General features: G+C 36.9%; 1 protein-coding gene and 1 pseudogene across 3 annotated transcripts in view; one reads left to right on the top strand and one right to left on the bottom strand.

Annotated features, from left to right (window-relative positions):
* ARMC8 (armadillo repeat containing 8) overlaps positions 1 to 27,889 on the bottom strand; it is a 102,952-nt gene that overhangs the window by 62,376 nt on the left and 12,687 nt on the right. For 2 of the 3 annotated variants that reach the window (XM_045856700.1, XM_045856701.1), the window contains exons 2-5: positions 17,798 to 17,874; positions 6,817 to 6,888; positions 3,427 to 3,569; positions 3,227 to 3,324 (exon numbers count right to left, since the gene is read on the bottom strand). In XM_045856700.1, the coding sequence (XP_045712656.1) occupies positions 3,227 to 3,324; positions 3,427 to 3,569; positions 6,817 to 6,888; positions 17,798 to 17,874 (390 nt within the window). The remainder of the gene's footprint in view (positions 1 to 3,226; positions 3,325 to 3,426; positions 3,570 to 6,816; positions 6,889 to 17,797; positions 17,875 to 27,889) is intronic. The other variant, XM_045856702.1, reaches the window with a different exon arrangement.
* LOC123830463 lies at positions 22,578 to 23,207 on the top strand (annotated as a pseudogene).

Genomic DNA, 27,889 nt, shown 5'->3' with positions numbered 1-27,889 from the left:
AGAAGAGAAAAAGTGCCCTAACAGATGTGGCTCAGTGGGTTGGATATCATCCTACGAACCGGTAAGTCACCAGTTCAATTCCCCATCAGGGCACATGGCTGTATTATGGGCCAGGTCCCCGGCTGGGGGTGTGCAAGAGGCAATTGATCAACAATTCTCTGACATATCAATGTTTCTCACCCTCCCTTTCCCCTCTCTAAAAGTAAACAAAATCTTTTTAAAGAAAGAAAAGGAAGAGAGAATACGGGGGCTGGAAGCAGAAGACGGGGATGTAGGTAGCAGCTAAGATAGATCAGGCAATCTAGAGGAAGATAAAAAAAAGCCTCTATTAGGCTCCTAAAACCACTTCCTTTCCTTCATTGCTCTCTTATCTCTCAGTTTTCCTGTTACAACAACCCCTGTCCTATTCTTCACACCTGGCCCACTTTCTGCCCATTCTGTTATATATTTGAAGTTTATAGTTGAGTAAACAGAAAAAGAATAGTTATAATAAATAAATAAAATATTTTCCCACTGGATAAATGGAATCTCAAACTAGACATCCTGCCCTTTTCCAATTCAACTGCTGTCTTCAGTTTAGTGCCTGAGTTACCACGCAGCCGACCTCTTCAATATTCAACTCACAGGTGGCAGTTAATTACACTGAAAACAATACTCGCTGTCATTATTCTACCCAACACTTTCCATGGATTCCCCATTGTCTCTGAGGCATAAAATTCAGAGGCTTTGCCTTGGCAGGGTTGCTCAGTTGGTTGAGCGTCAGCCCTTGCACCAAAAGGTTGTGGGTTTGATCTCTGGTCAGGGCACATACCTAGGTTACAGGTTCAATTCCTGGTCGGGGTGTGTAAGGGAGGCTACCAATCAATGTTTCTCTCTCTCACTCATTCTCTCCCTCACCCCCTCCTCTTGCTCTAAAATTAGTAAATATATCCTTGAGTGGGGATAAAAAAAAACTAGAAAAAAAAGGGAAGGAAGCCCTGGCTGGCATAGCTCAGTGGATTGAGCGCAGGCTGGGAACCAAAGTGTCCCAGGTTCGATTCCCAGCCAGGGTACATTCCTGGGTTGCAGGCCATAACCACCAGCAACCGCACATTGATGTTTTTCTCTCTCTCTCTCTCTCTCTCTCTCTCCCTTCCTTCCCTCTCTAAAAAATAAATAAATAAAATAAAAAAATAAAAAAGGGAAGGAAAAAAATTGAGATGTTTCATAATTTACATGATCTTACTGTGAAAGTCATTCAATGTCCCCGAGTCTTAATTTTTCTCATGTTAAAAAGTTAAGCTGGCGTCAGCCAGAGTCTTCCAAGTTATGCGCCATGATTCATCAGTAAGTTATGGAATCAGTTTAGAGTGTGAGGAGGAAGAAGTTAAAACGGCTAGCAGGATAAATTTCTCTCTCTATTATTGGGTTGGGGGTTTAGAGGAAATGTCTAGGGGAGTAATTTTCAACCTTTTTCATCTCATGGCACACAGAAACTAAACACTAAAATTCCACAGCACACCCCAAAAATAGGTATAATTTAGATTCATTCACACTAGATGACTACTGTTGTGTTGGCTGTCATTTTTTTATTTGACAATCTAAGGAAGAAGAGGTCAGTGCCCCTATGAAATAGCCCCTATGAACAGTTTGTTCAGAATTGCATGTTTTAAAAATTCTTGAGGCACATCTATGTGCCTCTTGTGGCACATGGGCTAAAAACCCTGTTCTAGGGTAAAGACCAGTGGCTGTTCAACCTCTTTGTAAACAAGACAACAGGAACTTAGGAAGACAAACTGATATTTACCAGGAGAGTCCTGTGGAATGCTTTGAGGAGAATGTTTCCAATTTATAACTGCTTACAGTATCAGTGGTTCTCAAAGAGTGGTCCAAGGACTAGCAGCATCTAAGCTACCTGAAAACTTGTTAGAAATCCAAATTCTCGGGCTCCACCCCAGACTTAGTGAATCAGAAACTCTACAGGTAAGGTCCGGCAATCTATGCTTAACAAGCCCTCCAGGCAATTCTGGTGCATGTTCCAGTTTGAGAACCACTGTAGTAAACGATTTACAGATTTATGAGGCATGGCTCCCTGAAGAATGTCACACAAATCCCTGAGGTATAAAATTAAGGTGTTTCATCATTTAGAGCCTCTCTGCTGTGTGAGGTGGCTCACAAATCTCCCTTACAATACTTATGTATCATACCAGCCAGAAGAACATGTGTCTGATGTGGGAATCATGGATTATGAAGCCACGTGACATGTCCCCTCTTCCTGATTGTTTCCCTCTGCCTCTTGATTTCTTATGTTCTTGAAATATTTGTTAAGCATGATTCTCGGCAAAATCTCTGATTCGTATGTGTCTGATTTGACATTCTGATTCTTTGTGTTAGCTCAGAGAATCACAACCAGCACGTTTTAAAAATGAAAAAGGATATAATAGAAATCAGAGGGCATCACATTTATGGAATTGTTTTGTGAAGACTGCCTCAGGATTCTTGCTCACATTCTCTCTATCTCACACCCAAATTCACAATATGCACAGTGTAGCAATGGAAAATATATTTCTTACTGTGGATTGTGGATAAGAGTATTTGAAAAATATTGGTCTGGATAATTTTCATTAAGAAAGCCCCAAGTTATCAACAGATAAAAAACACTCTCCTCTCAATAAACCCTGAGGTTTGTGAAAACTACTGAATGATTCCAAAGATCTTTGGATTCTCTCACATGTGATTCTAGCCTTGCAAGTAAGCCTTTTGCAAAATGATTCTGCTTCATCTCTCCAAATGAAGCTAATACTCATGCCCTTCCCGCATTAGACTATCCTGCCCACGATCCTGCATATTCTCTTACACTGGCCTCTTTACTCTCTTAATCTTATCCATTATTCAAGACCCAAGTCAAATTCTAGCTTCTCTATAAAGTTTTCTCACCTGGATTTAGCCTAGAGTGAGCAGAACTCCCTATCACTCATTTGGCATTAAATAAATTGTCTTAACTTGTAATATTAAGAGATCAAAATGGGTCTTTATTTTTTTAAAGCAAGCTTGTAAATTCTCCAAGTTCTGAGGCTATCTTTCATTTCTTTACAAAGCCTAGATCATTTGACATTTGCAAATTAGCAAGAACTCAAATACTTCTTGATATTTTTTATAACATAACATTGTTGAGTCTTGAGATGCTAAGTAAATTAGCAGATGTTAGTGAAATGTAACAGATGATTCAATAACAACTAAAACTCACTGTATACAATAACTCCTCTGGAGTGACGGGACTGGTGAAGATGGTGCGCAGGCATCGGAGGCAAGCTTCAATGAACTTCAGGTCTGGGGACAATAGTCCTATTAATAGAAAATAGATTTAAGACTTATCTTTTCAACCCATATTTAAAACTGCAAACTGATTCTAAGTTTTACTTGTATAAAAATGACTTCCCTACATACCTTGCAGTAAGGCAGGGATAATATGGCAATCTAGTAGAGACTTGACGTTGTTTTCAGTACCCATAGCAAGACTTCCCAATACCACTGCACATTCAGTTTTCAGCTCTGTACTTGAGGTTTCTTGCTGAAGCAAGTACAACAATCTACAAAGAATGAACTTGATAAACAGAAGAGACTAAAAAAAAGTGAATTTGCTTAAAGTAATGTGACAGAAAAAGGCTACCAAAACATCGTATATGCTAAAAATACGGTTGATAAGTTAATAAAGGGTAGGAAATGGCCATTTGTTTTATCAGCTGTTAGTTAAAGAAATATCTGGGGAAAATCTAAAAGAGATTTTTCTTCATTTCGAGCAAAAAGAACTATCATATATTCTCAAGAGTTTATCAGAACTATAAATCTGAAAGCTGTCCAAAGTGGCCTCTCTAGAAACAGCAACATCACAAGTCCATGTACCTGCCACTTCAGAATGTGAAGACAACCAGTGCCAAGTGCTGCTGGGTCTTCCATTCAGACTAGAAATGGACCTTAAAAAACCAGAGCTATAGTTCAGAGATCACGGAGGTCTAGTCTAGAGGGACTATTCAGAGTCCCTGTGCAGCTCTTCAAGCACAGGAAGCTCTCTCCTTTCTCCAATTCTCCCATTTGGGGAATCAGGGGATCCTCCCATTTCCATTCCAGCCCAGCCTGACAAATAACTACTCTCCAAATTCCAATCATCCACCACTTATGACTACTTCGCTTGTTCTAAGACAGAACTCTCATGCTCCCTAAAGCATATTTATATAATGAACACTAATTCCCTAAAAAAGGCTACTGACTGCTTTATGATGACCAAAGTATGTATCTGAAGTTGGTTATGATAAAAACAATACAACCATTAATCCCATATCAAAAAATAAAAAAAAGAACAGAAACTAACCCCAAAATGTAGAATTTAAAATTTAGAATTTAAAAATTCTAAATGAGGACTTCCAGCAAGATGGAGGCATAGGTGGACGCACCGTACCTCCACGCACAACCAAGATTAGAACAACAACAATTTAGAGGCAGAATAACACCCAGAACTGACAGAGAATTTATCTAAATGGAAGTCGGACAGCCAGGAAGTTGAAGTAGACCCGTTCATACAGACTGGTAGGAGGGGTGGAGAGGAGCAGCCGGGTGCCGGTCGAGGTGTGCGGAGAACAGGGAGAACTGGGCACATAAGGCAACCGGGAGCGCATAAGGCATCTGGGGCGCGCAAGATTGCAGAGAGTGGACCCTGAGTAGGCAAGTGGCAGTTGGCGGACCCAGTGAGGCTGCGATTGTGGACCAGGGCAGAGCGCGCAACCCAGGATCCCAGAGAAGGAACTGAGGTCCCTGGAGGACGGAGCTACTGCCATTGTTCCCTCCTGCCCCCGCCCCCACATACTACGTCACAATCTAGCGACTGGGGTGCCCAGCCCCAGTGAACATCTAAGGCTCCGCCCCTCACCATAACGGGAGCGACCAGACACCCCCCCCAAATAAAAAACAAGAGAGAGAGAGAGAGGGAGAGAGAAAGAGGGAGGGAGGGAGATATCTCAAACAGAAGAAAGATCAATGCCCCAGGACTCATCCTTTTGAGCGACCAACAGATAGCCAATCTATCAGATGCACAGTTCAAAACACTGGTGACTGGTGATCAGGAAGCTCACAGAATTGGTTGATTTGGGGCGCAAATTAGATGAAAAAATGCAGGTTACCATAAAAGAGATGAAGGAAGATGCACGGAGAACCAATAGTGATGGGAAGGAAACTGGGACTCAAAACAATAGAGTGGACCAGAAGGAAGAAAAAAAACAACCAAACAGGAAAGAATGGAGAAATAAGAATTCAAAAAAAATGAGGAGAAGCTTAGGAACCTCCAGGACATCTTTAAACATTCCAACATCCAAATTATAGGGGGTACCAGAAGGGGAAGAGGAAAAAGCAACAGATTGAACACGTATTTGAACAAATAATAAAGGAGAACTTCCCCATTCTGGCAAAGGAAATAGACTTCCAGGAAATCCAGGAAGCTCAGAGAGCCCCAAAGAAGTTGGACCCAAGAAGAAACACACCAAGGCACATCATAATTACATTAGCCAAGGTAAAAAATGAAGGAGAGAATCCTAGAAGCAGCAAGAGATAAGGGGACAGTCACCTACAAAGGAGTTCCCATTAGACTGTCAGCTGATTTCTCAAAAGAGACCTTGTAGGCAAGAAGGGGCTGGAAAGAAGTATTCCAAGTCATGAAAGACAAGGACCTATATCCCAGATTACTCTATCCAGCAAAGCTTTCATTTAGCATGGAAGGGCAGATAAAGTGCTTCTCAGATAAGGTCAAAGTTAAAGGAGTTCATCATCACCAAGCCCTTATTTTATGAAATGTTAAAGGGACTTATCTAAGAAAAAGAAGATAAAGAAAAAAACATGTATAGTAAAAGGACAGCAAACTCACAATTATTAACAACCACACCTAAAGCAAAACCAAAAGAAACTAAGCAAACAACTAGAACAGGAACAGAACCACAGAAATGGAGATCACATGGAGGGTTAGCAACAGGGGAGTGGGAGGAGGAGAGAGGGGGAAAAGGTACAGACAATAAGTAGCACAGATTGTAGGTTGAAAGTAGGGGGAGGGTAAGAATATTATGGGAAATGTAGAAGCTAAAGAACTTATAAGTATGACATATGGACATGACTAAAGGGGGGATATGGGTGGGAGAGAGTGTACAGGGTGGAGGGGAGTGAAGGGGGGAAAATGGGACAACTGTAATAGCATAATCAATAAAATATATTTTTAAAAAATTCTAAATGAAATCTTATAACAACTGCATATAAAACTTAGTTTTGAGTAGCAAAGGCAAATAGAAAGTTATACAACAGTCATTATCCACCAAAAGGAAGCTTATTAGGTCATCAGAAGAAATAAACTTTCTGTTAACTTAAAAAAAAAAACAGTAAATCTTATTAGAAGTCAAATAAAGAAAAGCAGAATAAAAAACCAACCAACCAACTCTCTTTCTCTCTCTTTTACTTTACAAAAGGATTTTGAGAAACCTGAGGAACTGTTATCCAATCATACAAAAACTGCCAGGGCTCTGAGTTGATAGGGAAGAATGAATAGGTTGGTGCGACACATTCTTTTATTGCAGGGTCAATGATCTTGAATTTCTAAAAAGTATTCACACATTCACTTCATAGTCCATTCTCTGGTACTTTGACTTGTTTTGTTTCTTACAAATGCTTCATGAAACTCATAAAATTTGAGGCTTTCCAAAAATAGGATAGGCAATACAAGAAAAAGATCATTCATATGGTTAAGAATGAGAAATACATTAGAATTAGTATGAACAGCAGAAAAGGAAATGATACCAAACATACCTTGGAACAGCTCCTAAAACAATGAGGTTGGCTTTCTGCTTGTTGTTTCCAATTACGGCATTTTTCATGTCTCTGAATTCAGGGGAAGAGAAAAGGTAAGGTATGTTGAGACACCACAAAAAAACCAAAGACCAGTCATTCCCCTTTATCTTCATTATGTAACATCTTGGATTGGCAAGTACAGAAGTCGGTGACAAAGTCAAGCATTAACCCTTTTCCCCCCCTGGAATGCCAAAGAGAAGAGAGTGAACCTGAGGGATGTAAAACAGGTAGTGGAGTGGGAGAAGTGGGAGAGATCCTGAGTACTGGGCAAAAGACTCCCAATGAAAACAAAACAAAAGAGTTTTTTAAAAAGGCCACTGAACTTTTGAATATAAAGAAATATAGACCACATTCTCACTCACAGATCTGGGAGTACAAAGTAAAAGCAACCAGCCCACAGAACATATCTGACCATGTTTCAAGGAGAATGACTTTGTTCACTCTTTTTTGTGATTTCTTATGGACTGAGTGTTTCTTATGATTCTATTTTATCTCCTCTATTGTTTTATTAGCTGTACCTTTTTGGTTTTCTTCACGTTTGCCTTGCAATCTATAATGTGCATGTTTCAACAATCTTCAAGGGTCTTCAATCAACAATCTATCATCCCTGTTTCGTGTGTATTGTAAGGGCATTGCAGGTATAATACTTCCATTTCCCCATCTATTCTTTGTGCAGCTACTGTTACACATTTTATTTTTAAATTAATTAGAAACGACATAATATATTGTTACTATGTTTGCTTAAGCAGCCAATTGTCTTTTAAGGAGATTTAAATTTTTAAAAAATCGTTGATATTTCTTTCATATTCACCAGCAATTTTTATTCTAGCTACACTCAGATCTTTACTTCACCAGGAATTACAATTTTGTTAATAGAGTATCTCTACCAATGACCAATTGGTTCACAAACCCAGTTGGTTTCAAAGGACAGGTAGGGGAAAAAATAGCTCAAAATAAACCTAGTACTGCTAATAAAAATGTTTAATAAAAAGCAATACATTTAATAAACTTTAAAAAATACCCTAATTGTTCAGTAGTCCTATCTTAACATAAAACACTGGAACACTATGTTATCTCCATAGCAGTGGTCCTCAAAGTGGGAAAGAGAGCAGTACAGCCCCCTAGGGACATTTCAACTGTTTATGAGGTGTCTGGAAATTTCTGGTCATAGTTTTACAAACAGAAAGCATATTTTGCATTGTAAAAAATTATAATTTTCAGTACTGTACCCACCCTAAAATAAAAGGAAGTGTATACTCTTTGTTAAGAGTTACTTCACTTTGGAAAATCAGATCACTAGCACAGTGGCACTCCTGGTTCATGAGTTATCAATACCACAGACCTACATCAGCCCACGTCTGTAGCCCCTGCATTTACACTATTTCATTAAGTTTTCTAATACAGTCACACCTAAGCATTTATATATTGAAACATTATAAATTACCTTCTTTTAAAATTTTCCTTTATATTACAAGAAGGGAAAGCATTATTTTTAGAGTTATGTATGAGAGTAAGTTATATTAGTATGGATTAAATTTCAGCATACTACAGGGGATGTTACAAAATATTTATAAGGGGAAGTTAGGTCTGATAGCACAATGCCATTGCTATAGAGCCTGAAAGTTCTTAACTCACCCATTTCTTTCTAACCCAGACTAAGCTCCCCTAGATACTTGACCAACATTTCTTTTGACCTCCCCTCTTTGAGGTGGCAGAACTCTACAATATATAAGAGTTTTTTGCCAACATTGAACATGAGAATCCTAAAAGAGTTCTACAGTTGGCAAATCATGATCTTGTAGAAAAGCAGAGTAGGAAACAGAGGGAGAAAAAGTTCCTTTAAAAAATCAACAAGTAATTGTTACAGTCACTATGTATTTACAAAACCAATGGAATTTGCTGGCATTAAAAGCCCTGGTAATAATTATATCCTTCTCCTCAATTACCTTCTTAGATTATTGCAGAAAAACACTACTATGGCATAGTGCTCTGCTGAAAGCTTATTCTCCTTACAAGTTTGGAATAACATTTGCACAAGTCTTGAGGCAAACATTGCACACCTGCCTAATCTTCTTCCATTAGCTCAGTACCTGAGGGTAGGTCTACTTTTCAGGGCCTGATCTCTCTCTGTCAACTATTCATCAGATCTTCCATATGGTTCACAGGGGATAGTAGGAGTATTTTTTGTTTATGGGTACTAAATTGAATGAATTTATTGAGGTTTTTACTAAGTTCTGATACATGATGTTAAAATTGGTATCAAAGCCTCCTTTAGCAAAGCATATAGTTGTGGCAGACTATACATCTAGGCTCCTGCCTCCTTACACAGAGACTTACTTTGCAATCATCAGCTTATAGACCCTAACCTAACAGTTTTCCATTTACTCTCATCCTATTCCCTTTTCTTAATATGTTCTGCCTATACCAGTGCAGCACATTCATTCTTCCAGCAGCTATCTATAGAGGGTCTCTTTTGTGCCAGGTTCCATTCTGGATGCTCTCTCTATTCTGGAACTTCCAACTATAACATTTCCCTAGATTTCTCCCCATTCTTGCTAAACTAAGCAGAAATGAGGTATTTCCACATAACCATGTAAACATATCTTAGATATCTGAAACCATGTCAGAGCAAATGTTTTTATAGATAAAAGCAAACAATAACCCTTCCAAGACTAATTGTCCAGTTCTCTTAATAGTTTTCAAAAAAGACATGAAGGAGCCAGCTGGTAGTTACAGAGTAACTCTAAACTAGAGAGAACACAATTAATAAAATGGACCAATGTCTAAAGAAAGCAGTTCTTGCCCTGGCTCTAATAAGTAAAATATGTCTATGCTAGATAAGAAAGAAGAGATGTTAATGCCCCACAAATAAATTCTATTCTGCTACTACTATAAAGGGATACTATAAGATCATTTCTATAAAAGAGTTAAAACCAAAAAAGATGATACTTATCACATATACCCATCTTCAGCAGTTCTAAGTACAGTATAAGATTCCATTTCAGAGCCAACCAGATGCAGGTTCTTGTTACCAGATTACAGCTATTTTCTCATCTCCTTGTCCTCTCCCTCATACCTTTATACCCTTCCCAGGCTAACTACTCATTTTTCAGGTCTAAACATTGATGTCATGGCACATCCTCCTAGAAACATGCCCCAACAACTCCCAGGTCTGGGTTAGGTGTCCCTCCCCAGTGCCCTCTATCATAGCACACTCATTACTTGGTTAGGATAGAAATCTGTCTGGAGAGGCAACAAAGCCAGCCTGACCTAGAACTATCAGAGAAGTTACTATCAGTGAACCATAAAATGTGCCATACAAAAATCCATATTTTTGTAAAATGCAAACTCACAACAGGTAAACTATGCAAGATTTACATACTGCTTAGAAGTTTATAAAACATACCATATTTATTCAAAATAAAATACATTATTTTATTTAATATTCACCACAACCTTGAATAAGATTACACTTTATAGATGAGGAAGTTAGACTCAGCTTTGGGGCTTTTCTCAGAGCTCCACATTAAATGAGAGAGCTGGTCTAAACCCATATTTTTTATGCCAAGTATTATTTCCACTGCCTCTGGTATATCAAGCATTTAGGACAATCTAATAAAAAAAAAAGTCATGAAATAGGTTTCCCTTTTTCCTCCTGAGTCTTGATTTTACATTTTTATACAAAATAAGAGTATTTCTAACTTTCGGTAAAAGACATACTTTCCCACTAAATCAGAAAAATATAATTTCATGTCTACCACCTTTTAACGTTGGGGGGAAATGCCCTACTTACATACTACTGAAATTCAACAGTTAGTTTTGTGCTCACCATGTGCTAACCTCTATGAAGGATACAAAAACATCATATAATGGGATGCCTGATCTAAAGAATTTACAATTTCCTTGGAGAGACCAAAATAACACTAACAATGTAAGGCTATATTATAAGTTGAGTGCTTACAGGGTTGAGGAAAGAAGATGAAAAAGACAAGCTTAACAGATTTTGAGACAATGGTGAGAACTAAGATAAACCTAAGAATACAGCAAGGATTTTGACAAATGGATGCGGAAAGAAAAAGAAAAGCCATTCATAGAAGACCATACTGAAAATAAAAATGGCATATTTCTAGGGCTGTACCAGGAGCCTGGATTGAAAAGAGTGTCCCCTTTAAGATGGCACAGAACATAAAATTAGAAAAGTGATAGGGAGAACAGACAAACTAAAGGGAGGCAGATTAAGGAGCAATCATGTTTTTGATCAGAAAACAAGCATGAACAAAGCAATAACTAAGGAAGATAAGCTGACTATGGAATGGATTAGAATGCAGATAATACTAAAGTCAAGAGAGACAACAGCTAATGCCCTTCCTTTGTGGTCCCAAGACTCCCTGCACTTATGGTTATCATAACATTCACAATCAAACTATGGTGGACTATCTCTTTAGCTATCTGTCTGCTCCTTTAGACTTTTGGGTCCCCCAGAGCAGTGAGTACATTATTCATCCTTATAAATTCCCACATTAGCACGATGCCTAGCACCTGGTAGGCACACAACAAATATTTGTTGAAGGAATTAGTCAGTCTATCCAGGTATTTGGTACTGTGACACTGGTTAGGGTGGCAACCATAGGAATCATTAATACAAAGGATGTTTGAGGAATCACCTAACAAGGTGAGTTGAAGGTGCAGAAAATGTGTTATGTGACGTATCTTGAGTGAGTACTTCAATTCTGGGTACCTGGGTGCAGAGAATACTACAAAGTTTGGAGAATAAATCCCATGGCAAGACAAGGATCTCTCTTAATTTTGGACACACTGAATTATCTCTGAGGTGAGATAAGTGTATCCAGATAGAAATGCTAAAAAGTAAGTGTTGGGGATATCCCATTCTTTGCGGACTAGAAAAGAGGAGACATGAATTTGTCAGGGAACATTTTTTTAAAGCTAAAATCTAGCTAGATTCTTAAATTTGCCCACTAATATGAAGGGGACCCCTCCAAAAGAAAGAATTATCTGCTGGAGGGTGGGCCCCTTGTATTACTGGCTTCCATTGCTAGGTGAGTATTCCAGGAACTCATTTGTATCAGTGTACCAGGTGGCATTGCTGTAAGAGGTTGCATTCAGCTTCAGTGAATTTTTTTTTGAAGATTCTCTCAACAAATTTGCCTATTTCATGAAGGGGATTTACAAGCACCCTTGCCCACACAACAGAGTATTCAGCAGTTTTTGACCAAAACACAGCATAACTCCTGTGCCCCACCCTCTCTATTCACCCAATCTCATCCTGAGTGGCTGTTTTTGTTTCACCTGATGAAAAAAGTCCTCAAAGGGAAATGTTTTGCTGATGTGGAAGAGGAGGTGAACCAAAAAAGAGCAGAAGCACTAAAAGGCATCAAAATCGACAAGTTCAAAAACTGTTTTGAGCAATGGAAATGTCTCAATAGGTATACTGCATCAAGTGGAAAGTACTTTGAAGGTGACTGAAGTTTAAACATGTAAGAATAAATACACAACTTTTGGTAAATACATTTCATTTTAGGGGCAGTTTCCCCTCGTATATGAACTCAAGAGGCACCTAATTTTACATGGAAGCTAACCCTTCTGCTTCCTTTCTTTGCTCTGAAAGAGATTAAGCATGGTGAAGAGAAAGGACTCAGATATCGAAACAATATAATATACAGTGCCTGCAACAGCATATGTCTAAATTAAGAGTATAATGATAGTGATCAAAACCAAAAGAGAAAGTATACATTGCATAGTGCCATTAAAACAGTAGCAAAAGTAAGAAAAGAATTAAGATCTAGATCTGCAGGAGAAACATAGTTTCAGTCAATCAGGTATAAGCATATTTATTCCTAAACTATCAAAATAGCATAAGTTTTACATGAAAACACACTATTATCTAAAAACAGAAAATTATTAAAGATGGGAACCTGTAGCTAAAAGATCCATTAAGTCACTTTCACTTTGAATCAGTATTATTTTTGCTTACCTGAAGAAGCTCTTATTTGGTATATTGTACATTCATTCTTGATCTAATAGGTGTCAAGTAGCCCAAAAATACACTGGATACTGAAAACTGCCATCTAAGTATAAATAAAGTGACCTACTTATGAAAACTCACTGTTCATTAGGACATCCATAAAATAAGGAAAAAATACTAGCTAGAACAAGGCAACGTGGTAAATAAACAACTTACTAAATTATTAGGACTTGACAAATTACATAGTCACTGCTCTGTTCCTTTAATTATAATTATTATAATGTTATTTTGGGAGAATATTAAATCCAAACATCCAAGCACAGTAAGTTTTCTATTATCCAGCATTGTTAAGAAATGAGATATAGACATATTCCAATTAAAGTTACTATTTCCATATGAGAACTGCCAATTTTAAAAGAACTTGATAATGATGATCAACAGATCATCAAAAATAAGTAAAACAGATGATCAAAAATAAATAAATTTATGTTTAATATAAAGCTTTAGTCTAATAGGCACTTGAGAAATTTATAGCAAACTTCAACTCAACTCGGCCATTTATTGTGCACCTACTATATGTACAAATTGAACAGAACTGAGAATTGGCAGTAATTTAGTTCATTCTTATAAACAAATTACCCTATGGTGTAGATTTTTGGAATGTATGTAGTATTAGATATAGTTGCAATTTGTATAAATACCTGCTCAGAAATTAGGAGTTATTGTATTTCACTCTTTATTTTACAAATATATGATTATAAAGCACCTGATATTCTCCAATAATGTGACATTTAATAATTGCATTAAAAGTGCCAAAATAATAATACATAATTTGAATACATATAGTCATTTCAAAGAACATAAAAATGTGTTAAAGCATTGTGGAATAATGTGGCTATATATATTATATATTATATTATATATACATAATATGTTGTATATAACTATATATTATATATACATAAAATGTATATAACTATATATTATATATAGTTAAGTGATTTAGAAATGTGAAAGATACATGCACATTTACAAATACAGATATTCTAGGTATCAAAGTTAATTCCACATATACAAACAGCTTATCTAACTATAAGAAAAAACTATGTCCATCTGACATAGTAATTTCTGAAGAATCTTGCCAGCCTTTAAATCACATTTCTCTGACTGAATCGTCTCAGAATACACAGTTTTAAACAAGTAAGACTCAGAATCACTCCATTTAATTTGGTACTAAAGTCATCTTTGTTTATATTTACCTATAAAACTTTTTAAAAGTAACTGATTAAAAAGTATTAAGGGAATAAATATATATAAATACATATGTATATATTCCTTTATGAGGATATTTGTTTTGAATTATTCTAAAACTTACCCTTTAATTTAAAATTTCTTAAAAACCAAAAGCTTAATTTTATGGGAGCTCATATCTTCAGCTCACGTAAGAAAATGGAACCTCCCTGTATCATACTGAAACCAGAGGCACATAATTTCTTGGAAAGTCAAATAATCACTACTAAAATAACCTTATTTGATCAATACATTAAAATATACTTCAGAAGATACTTTTTAGAAATGGTCAGTTGGTGAAATGAAAACTACAGAATAATTGTATAGTATCCACAACTGCCTGAGTTTACCAGAGAGATCTGGTCTAATTTTTTGTTTCTGGTTCTATTACCTACTCACTGAGTAGGTAAAATGGTCCTTTTATGATGTTATCTACAAAGAAGTTCCCTATATTTTCGGTTAAGGCTATATGCCTGTAACTCAGCTGGGCAGATTAGCTATAGACCATAATGAAAACTCACTATTCACCTTTAACTTTTCAATTTTTGTTTTTCCTGCTAGTATGTTTTACATGTTCACAATCTTATTGGGAAAAACCAGTTCAATATAGCTATAAAAATAATAAAAACTCTTGTTGTCTTGCAGATAAAGCTAACTGTAAATTCTTTCATATCTTTCCAATGGGATATTTTGGATTCAAAGCCTATTACTTCAGCCTCTGTCTCTTCCTTCCCTAAATTTCATAGGCTACCATGGTTGTTTATACTCTGTGGCCACCTCCCTTCTACCTACCTATTTTGGTCTAGTAATGGTCTCTCGTTGACTCAATAGTGTCTGTGTAATGTGCATAAAAAGGAAAAAACTGGTCAATTCTCCTTTCCAAAACCTCATTTTGATTCCCCCTTTCCTCTATCAACATTGTATTATTCCAATATTAGACATGATTACTTAAAAATAAAAATATAATTCACTTATTCTCTTGACTTTACCAGGTCCAGCAGAAGTAACACCTGCTTGAGTGTGGTTGGTAGGGTGATTAATATGGGTGTAATGATTTATAGCTTTAATTTGAATATTTCGCCTAAAATGTCATATGGAGTGCTTAAGTGTGATATTATGTTACAGAATAAACATGCTTATGATTTAGTAATAAAAGATTCTGTAATAAAAAAGGAGGCATTATTTGTGCTAGACCCTGTATATAAATTAATTTTCAGACAGTTCCAAAATTCAGGAAAAAACTAAGTCAGAAAATAAATATTTCTCTCTGAGGAAAAGAAAGCTTTATCAAATCACACTACACACAGTCCTATAAGGCCAGTTCTATTCTGACATAAAATAGAATGATTCTGAGTGATCTGTCTCTTTAAAACTATAAACAGATTTTAGTATTATAAGTAGCAATGACATTTGCCAGAATGTGTTATCACTCGCATTCTCTTCTCTGAATCAAGAATTCTAGCCCTTCTCCCTTTTCTCTTTCAGTTTGAATTGTTTTATCTGTTTGATATTTTTATTTGCATTTTCCTTTCTCTTCTTTGAGGAGAATCATCTAATTTTTGAAGTTGTTTTAAATTGGGGCCAATACTGACTAACCACTTAAGTGCTAATTTGTAGTATCCACAACATATCAGGTACTGAATTTTGTATGTCTGGCTTAATTCTTACAACTTGGCAAGATGGGCAGTATTACTCTCCCTTTACAGACGATGAGGTTAAGGCTGGAGGAAATTACAGACAGTAAATTACTCCACCACAAAATGTCAGAACCAGGAATTCAACATACTGTTGTTGTCCGACTCCATGTTCTTCCCACTCCACCACCCCTTCACAAAAAACCTTTCTTATCTGTCTTAGCCAACAGCTAAATGCCTGAAACTTGATACATTTTTAAGAGGCACTAAGGCTAGAAAACTATACTTTAACTGATTGTTATAATGCACTCTTTCCAATTTTATATGCTTTACTTGATATTTTATCAATTTTTAAGAAGTTACAGTGTTCTTTAGTAAATAGAGTTTCTGAAATAGACAAGTAACACTAGAATTAGCTACTGATATCAGATACAACTCAAAGTACAGTCTTTTACACAAAATCCTTGATTGATAAATTTAGTTATTCTCCTAAATGCTTCTATGGTTATAGAAGCAGTGATAAAAATAATCACATCTTCTACTATCAATCACTGAGCACTTAATGAGTCTGACATTTTCAACTATTTATTGAGGAATCTTAAGTGATTCTTAATCTAGGTGATTTGATTAAATCACTTAGTTATTTCCAGGATTATCAATACACACTGTCTGATTGTGTGTGGAGCATCTGCCTATCTATCTAAGGAGAAGAAGTATTAAGTTAAACCTATCCCCTCAACTAATTTGTGTATGTAAGTACAACCCAAATTGATTTAACAGATTCATTTAATACCACATTTCCTGGTAATAATCAAACTAGTCTCAAAGAGGCTCATTAAATCATTAAAAAGTCTCCTAGTTAAGGAGACAAAAGTAAAGTTAACATAATGAGAAAACATGAAGTACCATCTTCTGTTTCTGTAATCTGAGAAGTTGTGAAGATAAGGTAGGTGTCAAGTATCCCAGATGGGTGTCAGTCCAGCTTCTAACCTTTCCTTCCAGCTCAACTTGAACAAACAGCTTTATTTACTTGTATTCAATATTTTGCCTCCACTTTACAAATTCACATCCCCAAGGTATCCCTTCTACCATGCCTTGGTGGTAGTGGGGGCAGGGGGTGGGGTGGTGAGAGAAGGGAGATTGGAGTTTGAATAAGAACTGCAGCCAGCAGAAATTTCTATACCATGGTTGAGCGAGAGTCAACCTGAAGGTACTATTGACTACACTAGCAGGATGAGAGAAAAAAGGGACTCATTTGTGCCTTTGCTGTTATCCCAAATGTATCTCATCCTGACCCTTTTTTGGCTCCTTCCTCTGGACATAGTTCAGGCCTGCAGGTGCTACATGGTTCCCGACCCTCTGAGGAGTCTCAGGCTGGACCTTATACCTTAGAAGTAAGGTGTGAAGAGCATGATAATCTGCTCTTTGGAGAATTCATTTTCAATCAGCTACAATCTTATACTTGTCCCACTTAATTTTTTAAAGCATAATCACCTCAAGTATGTTACTTAAAAATGTCTCCTCTCATTAAACATGGGAATTTTAGAGAAGGACATTTATGTTATCAAAAGTTTATTTAAATTTTGTAATGAGTGCTTTCTAACTTCTGATATTTAAAACATTACCATGATATTCAAACCTTAGAGATAATCAATGAGTTAACCAAAATCAAAACAAGCAAACAAAAAATCCTCTGAGCTCTCCTCCTAACCCTTTCCAATGATAAAAAGATCATCAATTTTATTCTCTTGCTTTTGCTGGATTTTAAAGTCACAAAAGCATTCACCAAAGAAAACATTATTTAAAAAGTAAAACAAGTATTCTACCAAAAAGAAGCTCACCATGTCAGTTAACAACCATACAAAAGACAATTTTTAACAGTACAATTATTAAAGTCATGACTGTTAAGGGGTCTTTCCAAAACGGCAGAAGAAAAGTTATAACCCTGCATTTTCAGAATTATAATATTTGGTAGATTCAAACATGAAAACAAACAAGACTTTTGATAGACTCTTAAATACATACTACTTACATGACACCTTGTAGAACTTTCTGGGGATCAGGGTCAAATAGCCTGTCAACATAGTGGCGACTGCTAGCTGTTACTTCCTAGAAAGTGGGGGGAAAAATTATGACATCTGAAGCCATGCAAATCACAAATTCACAGCATCACCCACATCAAATAGCTATATAATATAACTTAAGGTAGATGCATTAGAATTTCTATAAAATATTTATATTATTCTGAGAAAAGCTTGTGACAAGATAAATAATAAGAAAAGGAAGCAAGAAGACAGCTGGTTCTCAGTGAAAACATAACTGGACAGTAGGACCTTTGTGGTGAGCCCTGCAAGCTCTGTCAACAGAACAGGGTTAAGTGTTAAGAAGCAGTTAAGTTTCTTAACTAACTATTGGATGTCACCCTACATATGAATAAGAGATAGGAATGTTGCTTCTGTTTAGTACCCACTAAAGGGAAAGAAAATCTGGCTTTCAGCAAGTAAAAAGGATAAGAAGCTCATGAATGGTCTATGAGGGATAGTCTAGGTACAAGAGAAAAACTTGAAGACTTATGCACCGTAGCTGCACTGCTAAGACACATACGTAAGTAAAAATAAAAAGGAAAACAAAGGAGTTGTCACACTTTCTGTGAGGGGAAGACAATTAAGAATTAGAGTGATTTCTCAGGTCTGAGACAGTTAGCTAGTCTGAAATGTCTAAGGCTGGATAGAAGGGGCAGAGTTAGAGCATAAAGGGCAAGGGGAGACACTTACCTCCGTTTATTTGTATTATGGAGCTTGATCTATATGTTATTTCTTGTAATACTTATTTTTGGGATGTAACAGTGATTTTTTTACATTTAATTTTCAATAGTTAACATTATTTAAAACAAAGAGCATTATTATTAGTCCAAGAACCAGAGAAAAAGCATTTTTGTCCCTTGCTTTTTCTTTCTGATACCTGCTGGAATATGCTCATGTACCCATTAGCAATAAATTATTATAGTGAGGAGAAAATACTTTTCCAGTTTACCCAGACTCCTATCAATAAACAGTTAATTGCCAAGACACGGTGCCAGCTTAAGCTTCTGAGTCACCAAAAGCAACTCTGAGGAAAAACTACATAAATTCTAACTCCTTGACAATATAGTTAATTCAAAATCAAAGCATACTTTCATATTATGAGCTTGCAACCAAAATAGACTCATAGTTTACCGAAATACCCACTTTAAAATGTACTCCACTTATAAAGAACAAAGCTGGAGGTATCACACTACCCGACTTCAAATTATTCTACAGAGCTACAATAATCAAAACGGCATGGTAATGGCAGGAGAACAGATACACAGACAAATGGAATGGAACTGAGAGTCCAGAAATACAACCACAGGTATATGGGCAAAAAATTTTGGACAAAGGAGCCAAAACACACAATGCAGAAGAGAAAGCCTCTTCAGTAAATGGTGCTGGGAGAACTGGAAAGCCACATGCAAAAGAATGCATCAAATTACAGTTTGTTGTCTTGTACAAAAATTAATTCAAAATGGATCAAAGATCTAAATATAAGAACGGAAACAATGAAGTACACAGAAGAAAATAGAAGTACTAAACTTACAGACCTGGGTCATAGAAAACATGAATTTGACCCCAAAGGCAAGGGAATTAAAGGCAAAAATAAATGAATGGGACTCTACCAAACTAAAAAGCTTCTGCACAGAAAAAGAAACCAACAACAAAACAAAAGGCAATCATCTGAATGGGAGATGGTATCTGCAAACAGCTCCAACAAAGGATTAATATTCAGAATATGTAAGAACTCATACAACTCAATAACAAACAAACAAACAAACAATCCATTTAAGAATGGGCAAAGAACCTGACACACACCTCTCCCAAGAAGTCATACAAATGGCCGTCAGATACATGAAAAGATGCCCAACTTCACTAGCTGTTAGGGAAATGCAAATCGAAACTACAATGAGATACTGCCTCATGCCTGTTAGAATGGTTATTATCAATAAGATAGATAATAAGTGTTGGGGAGGTTATGGAGAAAAAGGAACCGTCATTCACTGCTGGTGGGAATGTAAACTACTCCAACCACTATGGAAAACAGTATGGTGGTTCCTCAAAAAACTTAAAATAAGATTTACCATATGACCTAGCATAACACATCTTCTGGGTGTCTACCTGAGAAATCTGAAAACATTTATTTGCAAAGATTTATGCACCCCTATGTTCACTGCAGCGTAATTCATGGTGGCCAAGACACAGAGACAACCAAAGTGTCCTTTAATAGAGGGCTGGATAAAGAAGATGTGGTACGTATATTCTGTGGAATACTACAGCCATGAGAAAAGATAAAATACTGTCATTTGTGACAACATGGGTGGACCTTAAGAATATTATGCTAAGCGAAATAAGTCAGTCAGAGAAAGTTAAGAACCACATGATTTCATTCATTTGCAGGCTATAAACTGAAAGACACACAAAGACAACAGTATGGTGGTGACTAGAGGGAAGGGGTTGAGGGGGTAGTAAAGGGCAAAGGGAGCCAAATATATGGTGACAGAAGATGATTTGTTTGACTTTGGGTGGTGGGCACACAGTGCAATCTACAGATCATGTACCATAGAAATGTACACTTGAGTTCTAACCAGTATAGCTCAGTTGGTTGGGTGTTGCCCTGCAAAGTGAAAAGGTCGCTGGTTCGATTCCCAGTCAGGGCACATGGCTGGGTTGTGGGCCAGGTCCTCAGTTGGGGAATGTGTGAGAGGCAACCAATAGGTGTTTCTCTCCTTCTTTTTCTCTTTCCCTTCCTCTCTCTAAGAATACATAAAATATTTTTTTAAAAAAGAAAAGAAAGAAACATACACTAGAAACCTATATGAACCTATTAACCAAGGTCACCTTAACAAATTAAAAAAAAAAGGAAGTGGTAGTAAAAGCAAGACTGATGAAAATTCTTGTGCCTAACAGGGTACCATGAAAATATCTGCTAACTGGGTCTGGTTTCCTCAAAATAACAGAATCACAGAGTCAGAAGGACAAATCCCTTGGTTAACAAATGAGGGATGATCTTTATGTAGAAGTCAGACTGTCAAATGTGAAGTAGGGATGCAAACAACTGTACAAATACATCAAGAGCAACATCCAGGATTAAAATGAAAATAGTATTCCTGTAATAAAAACAGGTAAGTTTTGTCACTCCATTTGAGCACATGTGTTTTCCTGGCTTTCTAACAAGGTTAAGTTCTTCTGAGCACCTCAGCCCCTTAGCCTCCTTCCTCCTTGGGTTTAATCTTTGATTGTACTGCTCCTCTCAATATATTTTCCCACAGCTTCTACATCTCTTGCCTCTCATTGTGGTCTTTAAAAAGGTAGTTGAGTTTAAAACCTATATCTTAAATAACACAAATTTTGCCCAGTTATAGCTATTTTCTTTAGTGTTCTGTGCCTAGTTCATTCAATTTAAAAAGCAGTGAATACCTACTATGTGTAAGGCACTGAAGAAGTCATTAAAGATTAAAAAAATTAATCTGCAGTAGTAAGGCTTGGTCTCTGCCCTCAATAATGCATATTCTATTGTTACTGGGTTTATATATTTATATCCCCTACTTGAACACAAAACAGATGTATGCAAACATAAAGGGAGCACTGAGAAGGGAGTTAATAAACCAAGAGACTCAGTGAGGCCTTCTTAGAGGAGTTGGTTTTGGAAAATGAGTAAGACTGCACAAGCACGGGCAAGGAAAGAAAAAGACAGTGTCATAATCAGAGCCATAGGACATGTGAAGCCAACACCCATGTAACATCAGCAAGTATACCAGGTGCTGGCATTGAAAAAGGAGGGAAGGTAGAGGGGTGACCACAGAATGTAAAACACAAAAAGCCAACCAAGAGGTGACCCATCAGCACAGAGTTCAGCTCAGCTTTTGGTTTAAGTTCTGCGCTAAGTGCCAAAGAAAGTAAGAGAATGCTATGACAGAGCTTTGCATTTAAGGAGCTTACAATCTATAAGGAGGTCAGTCATGTACACAAAAACTAATCCTCTGAGCCGCCTAGGTATTAGGAAGTTGGGCAACACAGTCACTTTTTCATGTTTATCTTACTTTGTGCTTCTGCCTAACATATTCATTTATTTGTCTGTATGGGACAATTCCTATTATTTCACTGTTTTCTTTTGTAAATCAGGTCATCTCTCCCCTCTCAGCCCTCTTCTCTCTTCTTTCAAAAGACAGTCTGGATTTGAAAGAATTTGAGAAAGAAGGCAATTGGTCCAGATATTAAATAGGTTGCTCAGGAAAAGCCACCTCCTCCTCCTAAGGACCCTTCTTTTGACTCTGTAACTTGTTTCCTTAGCCCATTTCTTCTATGGCTCACTTTTAACTGCCCCTGTAACTTTCTAAATAAACTTTCTCTTATAATTTGGGAAAAAAATAAAAGAAGGTAACATCTGAACAAAGACCTGAAAAAGGTGGAGGACTAAGTCTTACAGCTATCTGGGAGCAAAGCTTTTTAAGCAAAGAGAATAGCAAATGCAAAGGCTCTGAAATGGGAAGTATCTGCTGTGCTAACAACAGAGGCCATCAAAGCTGGAGCAGAATGAGCAAAGGAGGAAGCGGGAGACTTTCTGGTCAAAGAGGGGCCAGCTGGTAAAGAGTTGTGTTGTCCAATATAATTACCACTATCCTATATGGTTATTGAGCATTTGAAATGTGGCTAGGAACTGAACTTACAAATTTTTTAACTTTAATTAATTAAATTTAACTCTAAAAACCCACACTGGCTCTTTCCAGGTGGCACCAAGCCATGGGCATCTCTTGGGACAACTGGCACTAGCACTGTAAGACCAGGGGCAAGAGAAAGCCCTACCACAAGAAGCAAAAATATGAGCTGGGGCACCCTGCTGCCAACACTAAGATTGGCCCACACAGCACACATACAGTCCATTTACCAGAAGGTAGCAAGAAGTACTGTGCCTTGAGGCTGGATGTGGACAACTTATCCTGGGATATGGAGTGTTATACAGGCAAATAACACAAAGGATTAGTGAGGTTGTCTACAATGTATCCAACAACAAACTGGTCCACACCAACACTCTAGTAAAAAACTGCAGCGTACTCAAAGGCAGCACACTGCTGACAGTGGTGAGTCCCACTATGCACTGTCCCTGGGCTGCAAGATGAGGGCCAAGCTGACTCCTGAGGAGGAAGAGATTTTAAACAAAAAATGATCAAAGGAAATTCAGATGAAATATGATAAAAGGAAAAAGAATGCCAAAATTAGCCATCTTCCTCAGAGGAGCAGTTCCAGCAGGGCAAGCTCCTGGCATGCATCGCTTCAAGACCAGGCCAATATGGCTAAGCAGACAACAACATGCGAGAGGGCAAGGAGTTGGAGTTCTATTTGAGGAAAACCAAAGTTCAGAAAGGTAAATAAATCCTCCTCCCTCCTATCTTAGCTCATGTAAAAAAGGTGTTTGCTGCTCTAAAAAATAAACAAACCAAACCAAACAAACATACACTGGATTCATATATTAGAAAACTTTTAAGTGTGTTTAGAACTACTTAGGCATGTAAATCTACTTTTTCAATAGCAAACTTTATGAAACCTAAATATCAAACAAGTATTTCCAATCAAAATTCAATATCCAAATTGTGTAAGATACACACCAGATTTTGAAGACTTGCTATAAAAAAGCAAAATAATTTCATCAATAATTCCTTATATCAATTACCTGTAGAAATACTATTTTGATACATAGGTTTAAATAAGATATACTAAAATTAATGTCTTCTATTTTCTTTTTATTTTTACAGCACAGCTACTAGAAAATTTAAAATTACATGTGTGGCTTGCATTGTTTTTCCACTGTGCAGCACTGGTATAGAGTCCTGTTGGTAACTGCAAGAATTTTGATTTTTATGGCGTGAGCTGGAAAGCAATTAGAGTTTTGGGAAAATAGAGACATGATCTGACTTGTTTTAAAAGGATCTCTCTCTGGCTGCAATTTTAGGAACAGACAAATGTGTGGAGGGAGTCAGAGAACAAAAAGCAGGGAGGCTAGGTATGAGACTATTTCAATAATCAGAAATGCTGTTATTTCAGAGACATGATAGTAGCCTGGACTAGGGCAAGAGTTTGGAGGTAATAAGATTCACTTACATGCCAGATAAATGTTTAAATTAAAATGGATGTCAAATTGGATATGCTTTCAGACTAGACATGGGATGTAAAAGAAGAGAGAAACTAAGGATAAAACCTAAGGTTCTTGTCTGAGAACCTATAAAGATTGAGTTGCCAGTTAATGAGATGAGGAAAATTGTGGGTGGTGCAGGTTTGAGTGAAAAGATCAAAAGTTCAGTTTGGGACATGTTAAATTAAGAATTTTATTAGACATGCAAATGACAATGTCAAGTTGGCAGTTGAATACATAAGTCTATAGTTTAGGAGAGAGTTGTGGGCTGGAGATACAAAATCAGGGAGTTGTCAGCATATTAATGGGATGAGTTCTATAAGGGAGTGACCATGGATAAAGCAACCCTTGAAGACTGAATTCTGGAGACCTTGAAGAAGCAGCCAGTGTGGTGGAAGGAAATCCAAGAAGTCAAATGAGAGAATGTTTCAAGGAGTGAGTAATCACATATGCTAAATATTACTGATATGTAGCTTAAGATGATAACTAAAACTGACCACTGGATTTAGGAACATGAAGACCATGGATGATCTTGACAATAGCAATATGGGTACAGTGGTGGGGCCAAAACTTGCTTCCAGAAGGTTTAAGAGAGGATGGGAAAAGAGGAATTAGAAAAAGGATATACAGACAGCTCTTTCAGGGAGATTCATTATAAAGGGGAGTAAGGAAACAGAAGAGTGGCTAGAAGGAAAAGTGGAGTCACGAGAGTTTTGTGTGTTTTTTTTTTAAGATGAATAAATTAGAGCATGCTTATTCGTTAGTGGAAAAAATTTTAATAGAGAAGAAAAACTGATGGTGTAATGGAGTATAGGAGAACTTCTGGAACAATGTTCATGTATAATTCAGAGGGAATGGAATTAACTAACCAAATACAGCATGGAAAGTACAATAACCAAAGGAATTTAATTAGGTGGTTATGGTAGTTGAGAACTTGTGGACATTCTCTCTGATCACTTCTATTTTTTTTAGAGTAAAAATGCTGAGGGTGGAGATGGGGCAGGATAGGGAGGTTACCAGTTTGAAAAAAGAGAAGGAATAAGACACTGAATGGGCCAAAAATATGTACCAGGACTGCCAGGCAGCACTAACTCTCTCAAGGGATCATGATTATAAATTTAAAGTGAGACTAAGTAAGCATGGCTATGTTTTCTTCCAGGTACACTAAAATATATAGAAGTAAACATGAATAAGAGTTCAATTTAGCCAGGGTTGGATAGTCACACTGAAGTTCCTTCCTGTCCATGCAAAAAAGTTAGGAGGGTTTCTGATATTCTGATCTTTCAAGATGTGGCTTTATTCTCACTTCAAAAAAACCAATGCCCTTTTAAATTACTTTGTATATATAGCTTCCAGTAGCTGGAAGGAACTGCATACATGGTGATTCCTCCATCTTTCCAACTAACAGAGTGAAAGTGTCAAGTAACCAGCTAAAAGCTCAGGGTACACTATGTGCCCACAAAAAAATGCAAAGCTAGCCAGGGTCAGACTATGACCTCTGCCTTTTGGCAGAAGGCTTCAAACAAATGACCTAGCAAGACTTCAAAACACGAACTCATTTTACACATTCAAAACTGTAATAGAGCCACCACATGGGGTGAAGGGCAAAAGCAGGTTTACAGTTGGGAGTATGCAAAACTGTCTATTCTTATATTAGTATTTATCTATTAAGTATTATATTACTTATATTATCTGTCTTATTATTTTGTATTCTTACTTACAATTTATCTTTTAGGTAATGATGGCTGGTAATTTAAGCAACAACCAATAGAAGTAGACACTTAAACCTACTTTTGCCCACCCTTGTGTATTAAAAACCTATTATATTTTATGCTTAATAGCAGCCCCCCAAATTATACTATGTGAAAACGTACACGGATCCCTTCAGCATAGTTTGTAGACAGCACATTTATGAATTAGAGCTTCTCTAAGAGTTGACTCTACTGTGTGCACAAACAGGTAATCATTAAAAAAGAAATTGGAAGTAAATTTCTTCTTGCAAGAAAAAAACAGAGACAGGTAATAAGTTGCATTCCACTGTGTGGAAGCAATTTCCCTTTCATCAGAGTGACCATCTGTGACGGGTAGCCTGAGTTGGTCCCCAATGATCCCCACCTCCTGGTATTCAAGCCCTGTATAACATCTCACCTTGATTGAAGACTGGATGCAGTGACTTGACTCTAGCAAATGTGGAGAATGCAGCAGATGCGATGCATGTCATCTCAGTTCTCTCTCTGATAAAGCCAGCTGCCATGCTGTGAGCTGCCCTCTATGAAGAAGCCCACATGACATGGAACTGAGAGAGGCCTCTCTCTGGCCAAGAGCTGGCAAGGTACTGAGGTCCTTCTCAGTTCAACAGCCCACAGGTAACTAAACCCTGCCAGTAACTTGGAATTGGATTCTACCTCAACTGAGCCTTCAAGTGAGATGCAGCTCCTGATGACACCCTGACTGTAGCTTCACAAGACTTTGGGACAGAGGCACCAGCTAAGCCACACCTGAATTCCTGACCTATAAAAGCTATGAGATAATAAATGTTGTGTTAAGGCAGCTAAGTTTGGGGGTAATTTGTTACACAACAATACAACAGATAAATGGACCTTCAAGTTTATCATAATGAAGGGGCACTGTAACAACTGTCACAGAATAATACACATAAACCAAGAGCTTTGGGCTACAGGATAACCCTTCTTTAGTAGTACAAAACAAAAGAGGAAAAACTTAGTCAGAAAACTGGTCAGACATCCTGAAAAGGCAAACTAGAATAGTTTCTATTTACCCTTCTAAATAAACTACCCATGACTGGGGTGAATTAAAACCTTGCATTTCACAAAACAAATTTTTCAGGGTTTTGAATGCAAAATTACTAAGTCCCAGACTTGCCACAAATGGAATTTAACTAAAAAAACAGAAGTAAGTGTGTCCAACTGAAATTTGGGGGTGAAGCAATGAGTGTATTAGACAGTGAAAAGTGACAATTTAAGGTTAATAAGAAAATATCAAACTACTTTTTATTTCACTAAGGTCTTACTCTATGTATATCTGATTACGACATAATGTTCTTTGTTTTGAACATACTCAGGCATTATGTGGTAGAAAAAACAAATGATTTGGCATTTATGACTTAGGTTTGAGTCCTACTTTTACCACTTAACAAGCTTTATGACTTAGGGCCAAACTAAAATTCTGAGGCTGTTTCTTCTGTTATAAAATGGTAATGTTACCACATAGCTCACAGCGTGGATCAAATGAAATAACGTAAGGGAAACCCTTTATAAACTGTAAAAATACCATACAAATACTGATTTCACTGAAATTCTATTTTTGTACAAAAAAGATAAATGGCTTTAATGAGTGTGCTAATGTTCCCCTTGGTTATACATATTCATGATCAAATCTATTATTCAGACAAAAATATCTTTTCTCTCCTACTATCAACTTTCTCAAAGAGAAAGCTATATACTTAACAATACACATTTGAGTGTTAAACTTAAAAACCTAAACTTTTCATTACTTGGGATTTCTAAAAACCACTAAAAATGTATAAAGTAATAATCTATGCAGTTTTTATCACTAACTTTAGGTGTTACACCATGGACATAAAGAAAATATAAGATCATGGTTAAGAATACCAATGTATAGTTTAAGGAGTAATCATTTTATATATAGTGTTCTCTCTCCCATACAACCGACACCCCAAAAAGAGACAGACAACACCCCAAAAAGAGACAGATAAATATTTTTATAATACTTGACACTTGTTTAGTATGTTACTGTTTGCAAAGCATTATCCTATCCACTTTCTCATTTAATTCATATCTGTCTGTAGTGTAGAAATTAAAATATTACTTTCCTCAAGGGGAAATTGTGACCCCTAAGAAATGAAACTTTAAACTAATGATTGTCGATCAAATTTTAATATCAA

This window comes from Phyllostomus hastatus, unplaced genomic scaffold (genome assembly GCF_019186645.2).
Source record: "Phyllostomus hastatus isolate PE091 unplaced genomic scaffold, TTU_PhHast_1.1 phas_scaffold_129, whole genome shotgun sequence".
NCBI lineage: Eukaryota > Metazoa > Chordata > Mammalia > Chiroptera > Phyllostomidae > Phyllostomus > Phyllostomus hastatus.
The sequence above is the reverse complement of the archived record's forward strand: the minus strand, read 5'-3'. Positions and strand labels throughout refer to the sequence as shown.